Source organism: Phyllobates terribilis, unplaced genomic scaffold (genome assembly GCF_046119375.1).
Source record: "Phyllobates terribilis strain yellow unplaced genomic scaffold, ASM4611937v1 Scaffold_5__5_contigs__length_657084704, whole genome shotgun sequence".
Classification (NCBI taxonomy): Eukaryota; Metazoa; Chordata; class Amphibia; order Anura; family Dendrobatidae; genus Phyllobates; species Phyllobates terribilis.
Genome location: NW_027362765.1, coordinates 287,469,152 through 287,477,916, shown reverse-complemented (window position 1 = coordinate 287,477,916; position 8,765 = coordinate 287,469,152). Strand labels below are relative to the sequence as shown.

At 41.2% G+C, this 8,765-nt stretch overlaps 1 protein-coding gene across 1 annotated transcript; it reads right to left on the bottom strand.

The window, feature by feature from the left end:
- Positions 1-3,000: 3,000 nt before the first annotated feature.
- On the bottom strand, positions 3,001-4,536 carry NPB (neuropeptide B). Its single transcript, XM_073681231.1, has 2 exons — positions 4,192-4,536; positions 3,001-3,290 (listed from the first exon to the last, which is right to left on the bottom strand). Exons 1-2 carry the CDS (start codon positions 4,471-4,473, stop codon positions 3,162-3,164), a joined length of 411 nt encoding a protein of 136 aa, XP_073537332.1. The 5' UTR covers positions 4,474-4,536; the 3' UTR covers positions 3,001-3,161.
- Between the last annotated feature and the right edge of the window lie 4,229 nt (positions 4,537-8,765).

Here is an 8,765-nt window from a genome sequence, read left to right as displayed (position 1 = left end):
GGAAGATTACTATAAGATGGGACCAGGATGGGGGCATTACTACAGGACAGGGGACATTATTACAGGAATGGTAACATTATTACAGGATTGGGGACATTATTACAGGATTGGGGACATTATTACATGACGGGGGACATTATTACAGGATTGGAGACATTAATACAGGATGGGGGCCAGAATTACTGTATGGGACTAATTGTAAAACTATATTACTGTATAGGGCCACTTAAATGAGTGAAAATAAGCAAAACATTTAAAAATAAATGTAAAATAACGAGGGAAAAATAATGGAATAATATTTGACCACTAAAAATGCTGTTTATATAAAAATTTAAATAAAAGAGAAAACCTGTAAGAAAAAAAGGATGATGGTCAAAAAGTCATATAGAAAAATAATGGTATCACTGAAAACGTAATCTTCTCCCTTAAAGCCTTTCATATTCAATTTTTTTCTATGTGCGGCCCATTTACCCCTGGTTTAGACAAAAGGAAAATACAGACTGCGGAAAAGGGCATATACATGATAACCTCATAGCGTGGAGGAAAACGTGCATTTTAGAACAAGGCATACAATAACACAATATAACAACATTAATGAACAGTTCCCCAAACTACATTAAAGGGAATCTGTCACCCCCTGGGACCTATCTGACCGCTTATATGGGCAAACAGGTGATAGAAATGTGAATCTATACTTACCTGTATTTGTGCGCAGGCGCCGGTGAGTCACTCTGCCTTCCCAGTGCCTGCGCACAAGTTCCCTGCTACAAAACACTACACTGACGGCAGGGAGAAGAGCACCGTCCGTACAGAGGAAACAGCGCAGGTGCGGGATCCGGCCAGCATCTGCACTTCACAGGGCCCTGTGACGTGCAGGAGAGGTGGGGTGAGTATGGAAATAGGGCTAGTAGGTGGGCATTTCTTGGCGTCCAGGGGATGCAAAGCTTAGCTTTTTTATTAAATTATTTCTGCTATTACACAACAACCAGACCTCTAATATGGGCCATACAGGTAAGTATAGATTCACATTTCTATCACCTGTATGCCCATATCAGCGGTCTGATAGGTCCCAGGGGGAAGTGACAGATTCCATTTAAACCGATAAATCTCCATATTCCTCTTAGCTAATGCTATTATCATTCATATCATGGCTTGTAGCCTACTAACATAACTCTTCATACACTGACAGCTCCTGATTCTGTTTTTTATCCTAATTCAACATATATACTATTCACTACCATATAACACCACTTATTAACTATCACAGTGCCCTGCGGCTGTTCCAATTAGTCTCCCTGGACTCCATCCATACTTACTAATGGCAGTGAGGTCTTTTTGTACCTCTATTCTGGGGAGAGCCTCAGCTCTTTTAGCAAAGTTAGTTGACTAGACATTGTACAAGGTGGCTGCTAGCCATAACATGGCTGTTCAGAATATTAGGATTTATCATTCTCTTACATTAGGATTTTTGCTTACTCGCAGATTAGGACACAGGATCTTACACTGCCCTCCTGGTGTGCAATTGCAGTGTGTGAAGATTAATACAAATACACACTGTGTTTTGTTATTAAGGTGCTGTGCTGTTGCTACTGTATATCACAGATCATTGAATTCGCAGTCACACTATACAGGTACAGCACCTTCCCTTTCTCACTTGAATCTTTGGATTATTATTCGGGCTGACTACCACTCCCATTTTCAATGTTCTTCAGTACTGGTGCAGTAGTTCGGGCACTTTTCTGTCCCTATGTGGAATAAGCTGTGTGCAGATTCCTGGCCTCTGGAGGACAGCAAGAATGATTTTATCCACTGACAGCAAGCATAGGTCTTGGGATGCTAAGGAAAAGAAACACTAATTAAGTTGCATATTAGAAAGTTCCAGAAATTTTTATTAATTGAGGTTGATATCCATAAAACTTGAAGCAACACTCACTTGCCCCCGCATTATGTTAAAATGAAGAAAATGCCTACGGAGGTCAGAGACCTTTCATCCTCCTCCGTCCCTTCCTGTCAAGGTGATACCCTTGTGTACAGATTAGTTCTGTGTTATTTCACTCAGAAAGTGGAAAATTGCTTCTGAATTAATGATTAGAGAAGCAGATTAGATGCACTGTGACCCTCGTTACCTGTTTGTTAATCACTGCGCCAGGGACTGGTGGATAATGCCACCAAGACTCCCTGAAATGTGTATGTGTGGTGGGGGGCAGTTTTATATCTTGTATTACATCAGCGATCATCGCTCCTGCGTGCCCACACATTTACCGGAATACGTTCCTGTGATTGCTGCCCCTGCAGGGTGGTTGGCATCGAGTCCCTGGCAGGTGTTTGTTTATGAGGACATATCCATCAGTAGGAGACGGCAGGGAATAGAATAGTATTTCTGCATTATTTGGACTGCAGAGCTTATAAACACAATTAGATTAGTGCTGAAATGAATCAGATCATAGGAAAATATATAAAATGTGAATAAACCTCTCACGAGAGGAGAGTATTATTTGTATGTAAATTCCAGCAGCTGGAGACCCGAGGCGATTTACATTACTAACAGACTAGACCTGTCACATCCACTCTCCGAGGCTGGGACTCAACGTTGCCCAATATACCAGTCTATGAATGGGGTCAAGGGTAGGGTATATTAGGTTAATTATGTTTTTTTTGTTTTCTTCATATTCCCCATTCCCATATATTATATATATATATATATATATATATATATATTATATATATATATATATATATATATATATATTATATATCTTTATTACAGGTCCTTGCCCATTATTGCTTCATCTCAGCCATGCTCTTCAGTGGCTATGCCAGTTGTTTTGTTATCATGGATCATTGATTTTGGAGTGAAGAATAAAGACAATCACGTAAGTACCCATTCTAACCATGCCGTTCCCCACATGGGGCACATCACAATTCTTTATGCACCCTCATATACGCCGTTAAATCTCTATTTTTTTGCATACACTCATTGACACACACAGACACAAGTAGGCAAGTCATCCGTTTATTTAGTTTATTAGTTGAACCATTATGTTCTAATGCAGCAGATACAGAATCAAGTACAAATCTACACAAATGTTTGACCCCTAATTTAAAGAGGAGGGGTCTTTCAGAATTAGAAGTAGTACATGGCAGTCTCTGAGCTGGAGGGGTCAGGGATTGAGGCAGTCGGAGCTGTCGAGTGACAGGTAAATTTGAGCTTTGCACTGGAAGGTGCTGGAGGTGTCGGGGAGCAGCTCGCAGCTGTGAAGGTTTGGGGATACATCTTTTACACAGAGAGCCTGTAGGAGAGAGAAAGAGGAGAGGGTAAAAAAGGTTAATAACTCATCAGCCGTAAAACTAAATTTTTTTTTCACCCTATTTGCATTGGAACACATTTTTAGTTGTACAACAGCTGGGGAGTTACAGGTTGCGGACCACTGATTACAGCATCTTTCCATTGATATCTTGTCTGCGTTGATTTATACTTACCATGTTCAAGCTTCATTAATAATGTCCACTAATCTTTTATATTCAGGTTGGACTTGTTTTTTTCTACATAGAAAAGTGGTGGAAATTGTTTCTAAGTTAATAATACTTAGTCCAAGTGTAAAGTTTGGATGGGAATGATTTTTCCTTATGGAAAACCCTTTGCATAATGTTCACCTGAATTGTCCTATATACTATTTTCAGGTTATAGTGAAATAAAACAACCTCGTCCAAGACAATGGGAGAAAAACTGGTGTAAGGGAAAAGTGGAGCAGTTTTTCATGGCAATCTATAAAAGTTATTACTTTTATTTTCCAAAGGGCACATGAAAAAGTAAAACATAAGTTATGACGGACAACTTCATGCATGATAAATCTTCTCCATTGAATGCAGTAGTAAAGTGGTCTCAATGCAAACATGTTGCCAAAATCAGCCTGGGACAATGACTAACTTCCATATTTCCTTTTGAAAACATTCTGGAACTTCCACTAGGATGGTCTTGGTTGTGGCATTTACCTGGTACCCTTAGGAAACAACATTTTATAGACATACGCTTGGCTAGATTTAATTTGTAACCCAAAGCTAAGCCTCAAAAGACAAACTACGGTACTTAAAGAAGACTAACCAGGACTAACTAGACCCATGAGATTTTTTTCATTAACAACAACGGTAGTTGGCATCGCATTGTAGAAATAAAATGAGATGGATACTCACCATGCTTTTGAGGAGCGCTCCTTGCCGTTGGCTACCATAGTTGTTCAAGAAATTGTCTTCCATATTCTCGGCGCTCTCCCCTGCATTTTCAGGCTCAGATCGTCGAATGTCTGGAGATCTGCGGATACCAGACAGTAGCCCTGATGCCCTTCCCACAGAATAATAGCTGGGGCCAGTTGACTGCTTGTACCAGGCATTTGTGCGTTGGCAAGAGAGCAGCAGAGCTAGGGCACTGCATATCAAGGTCAGTCGTAGTGAAGAGCGGGAGCCTAGAGACAGCATGATGAGGATGTGGAGCTTTGGGCTGTCGTAAGAAACAGTTCTAAAGGAGAATAGGGTGGCAGACTTTTATAGAGGAGAGGGGTGTGCATGCCAGCTCAGACCAGGAGGGGAGGATGTCGAAGTGAGATGACTGGGGGTGGAGGGATGTTGTTATTCTCATATTAAGCCCATGACAGCTTTCTGATCAGTCAGTATCTACAAGGAGCCTGGGGCGAATAATATAGAGATGTTCTGCCAAGTGACACATCTAATTTGACTGGGTAGTAAGTGATAAAGAATCAGTAGTTCTGATTACAGTGTGACAACTGACCCAAAAAGCTGATCTACATAGTGACAGATGCTGCAAATGCAAGTCTCAACTCCCCAGCTACATAGAAGTGACAGGAGAATCCGCATAACTGATTCTGTCAAATGAGAACATATTGGAAACAATGTTTCCCTAGAAGATATTGCGTTCTATGGAAAGTATGAAAAGCAATCTCTCAGAATATTACTCCTCTTATCATCTCCAATACCTCCTGCCCATGATATGACACTTCGAGTTAATCCGACATCTGATGAATTGATTACTTCTTATCTTAGTCAATGTGCTGTGATTGACCACTCAGTGACTCACTCAACTCCCTGTTTATATGACGGGGGAGACTGTGTGTGGTTTTCTGTGACATATGTGGCTGCGGGCAACTTATGAGACACAGAACTGCAAAATAAAATCCTAATGTGATTTATATTTTTTTACATTTAAACCATAAAAATGGAAAAGAAGTGTGAACGGCAGGGCCAGGACAAGGTATTTTGGCACCATAGGCAGATGAAACCGATGTCGCCCCCTCCCCCGATGAACCCTCAGCCCCCAACTAAAGGAATGGGTGAGAGAGTAAGGTAACAGAACCCCTAATGCACCCCCCTCCGATGGATCAGGTAACATGCTCTGATGACCACTTCTTCTAGAATTGTTACCTTTTCACCAAAAAATACCAGCAAAAGTAAAGAGAAAGTGGTGTACTTTTAGGAGTGAGGCTCAACAGAGCTTGTGTTTTCAAAGTTAGATATAGAATCATTTATTGTTTATGGAAAAGTTACACAATACCAGGGACATACAGCGATATTCATCCCTGACATCCTATATTTTAATATAAAATATCAGACCCACGGACGGTCATGGTAACTAATATAGCTTAACTATAATGTTGGAGATTTGCTTTCAATTAAAATGTCCAGCAATTGGTGGATACCCTAATGAAAACTAAACAGACCCCATTATAGATAAAGCGATATGTATAATGTTTTTTTATGCCCATTATGCGACAACTACAGTTTGCAACAAAACCGATGGTGGTTCTGGTGCCATATTCCTGTACTGATGGTGGTTCTAGTGTTGTATTCATGTAGCGATGGTTGTTCTGGTGTAGTATTTATGTGTTACTGATGGCTCTGGTGATGTATTTATGTAGTGAGGATGGGTCTGGTGTTGTATTCATCACCAGAACCATCATCAATACATGAATAAGAAACCAAAATCATCATCAGTACATAAAAGAGAACACTAGATCCATCAATTGTACATAAATATGACACCAGAACCATCATCAGTAAATAAATAGGTCACTAGAACCACCATCAGTACATGAATACATCACAAGAACCACCATCAGTACATGAATACATCACGAGAACCACCATCAGTACATTAATATGGCAACAGAGCCACCATCAGTAGATAAATGCATCACCTGAATCACCATCAGTACATTAATGCATCACCAGAATCTCAATCAGTACATTAATACATCACAAGAACCACTGTCAATAAATAAATACTACACCGAAACCATCATCAGAACATGTATATGCCACCAGAACCACTATCAACACATGAATACATCACCAAGCTTAGTACAGAAATCAATTGTAATGCCAAGTCAGGCTCATGTACATTTGTATCTCATGAACCTACAACTCCCAGTATGTCTTTAACAATGGTAAGAAGATGCTGGGAGTTGTTATTATCAGACTGCGGACCATACAGGAAGAACAGTACTGATGAGACGTAGTCAGTATCAACAAGTAAACATTTACATCCAGGTACCTTATAGGTGACATCTTCTTTGATTGAGTGGTTTCTTTCTTTTTGTCTCCATCTAGTCCAGATGCCATGTTGACTTTTCACATCCACAGCTCTTCTTTGCAGATTCCCTCTTCTCGGGTCTTCTGCAGAACATCCCCACACAGTGCCCTTAAAAATAAAAGTATTATTAAAATGCCCTCTGCATAAAAATATCTGTCCATATTATGACCTAAATAAGCCTCCTATGGTATATGACCTCCACACTGACTGCCCTTATGAGCTACTCCCACACACTTCCACCTTAATGAGCTATAACCACCCCACTGTCTGCCATTATCAGCTATAACCACCACCACACCATCCGCCCTTATGAACCATGGTCTATACCAGTGATCGCGAACATTTTGGAGACTGAGTACCCAAACTGAAATCCAAAACCCATTTAATTATCGCAAAGTGCAATTTAACCTGAATACTGAGGTTTTAGTTTAGAAAAACAACTCATACATTAGCGCACTATAGAGTCTGTAGCAAAGAGCTTGTAAGCACTGCACTCCAAGCCTAAAGCCCCCGTCACACTAAGCGAGATTGCTAGCGAGATCGCTGCTGAGTCACAAGTTTTGTGACGCAACAGCGACCTTAGAAGCGATCTCGCTACGTTTGACACGTAGCTGCGACCAGGCCCCTGCTGTGAGATCGCTGGTCGTGTCGAAATGGCATGGACCATTTTTTGATCGTTGAGGTCCCGTTGGGTAGCATGCATCGGTGTGTTTGACACCTTACCAACTACCTCATTGGCGACTCAGAACTGAGACACATAGGCGTGCATTTGCGTTGCATCGTTATACAGGTCGCTACGGGTCGCCATATCGTTGCTGCGTCGTTGGAAAGATCTGACTGTTTGACATCTCACCAGCGACCACATAGCGACGCAGCAACGATCCCTGCCAGGTCGTATCGTTGTCAGGATCGCTCTAGCGTCGCTAAGTGTGACGGTACCTTAAGATACTAGCCACCGATTGCAGTGGAGGTCTGTTCTTGAGAATGGAGAGGATTTTTAATCAAAAGTAAAATTGCAAAGTTGTTTTTACTACCTCATTGCAATTGTAACCCTTTACGATGATGAGAATAACTCTTTAAGCCAGGGATGTCAAATTCAAATACACAGAGCTAGTGATGAGCGAACGTGCTAGCCAATGCTCAGTACTCGCCCAAGCATCACTGTGCTCGACAAGCTCGGCGAGTATTTCCGGGTTGCTCGGCGGGAGCTCGGGTCCCCTCCCTGCATGTTTGGCGCTCTTTACAGAGCCAATGAACATGCAGGGATTGCCTGTCACGTACTGTAATACCGTAGCCATGTTGGTTGTGGCATTACAGTGATTGGCTGGCTGCACAGCGTCATCAGGTCTATAAAAGACCTGGCACCGCTATGCTCGTCACAGTCTACCCCGGAATCAGGCAGAGTAGGGAGAGGTGCTGCTGCGTCAGGGAGAGATTTGCTTCTTCATAGTTAGTATAGGTATTCCACAACACATATATATATATATATATATGTCCAACTGAACTAACAGTCCTTCTGAGGACTAATCCAGCTGCATATAATCAGTGGTGATAGCAGGAGTTAGGCAGGCAGGGTATGTGGCAGACTGCAGTGCATGATACAGCACAAGAGGGGCCATTGAACGTCCTGTTAGTATAGGTATTCCACAACATATATGTATATACAGTACAGACTAAAAGTTTGGACACACCTTCTCATTTAAAGATTTTTCTGTATTTTCATGACTTTGAAAATTGTACATTCACACTGAAGGCATCAAAACTATGAATTAACACATGTGGAATTATATACTTAACAAAAAAAAGTGTGAAACAACTGAAAATATGTCTTATATTCTAGGTTCTTCAAAGTAGCCACCTTTAGCTTTGAAGACTGCTTTGCACACTCTTGGCATTCTCTTGATGAGCTTCAAGAGGTAGTTACCGGAAATGGTTTTCACTTCACAGGTGTGCCCTGTCAGGTTTAATAAGTGGGATTTCTTGCCTTATAAATGGGGTTGGGACCATCAGTTGTGTTGTGCAGAAGTCAGGTGGATACACAGCTGATAGTCCTACTGAATAGACTGTTAGAATTTGTATTATGGCAAGAAAAAAGCAGCTAAGTAAAGAAAAACGAGTGGCCATCATTACTTTAAGAAATGAAGGTCAGTCAGTGCGAAAAATT

What these genes read in the sequence shown, in the direction of transcription:
- NPB (XM_073681231.1), bottom strand. Translation starts at nt 4,473, where the DNA reads ATGCTGTCTCTAGGCTCCCGCTCTTCACTACGACTGACCTTGATATGC. An exon ending in GAGCGCTCCTCAAAAGCATG is followed by an intron (nt 3,291 to 4,191) that starts GTGAGTATCCAT and finishes TCTCTCCTACAG; the next exon opens with GCTCTCTGTGTAAAAGATGT.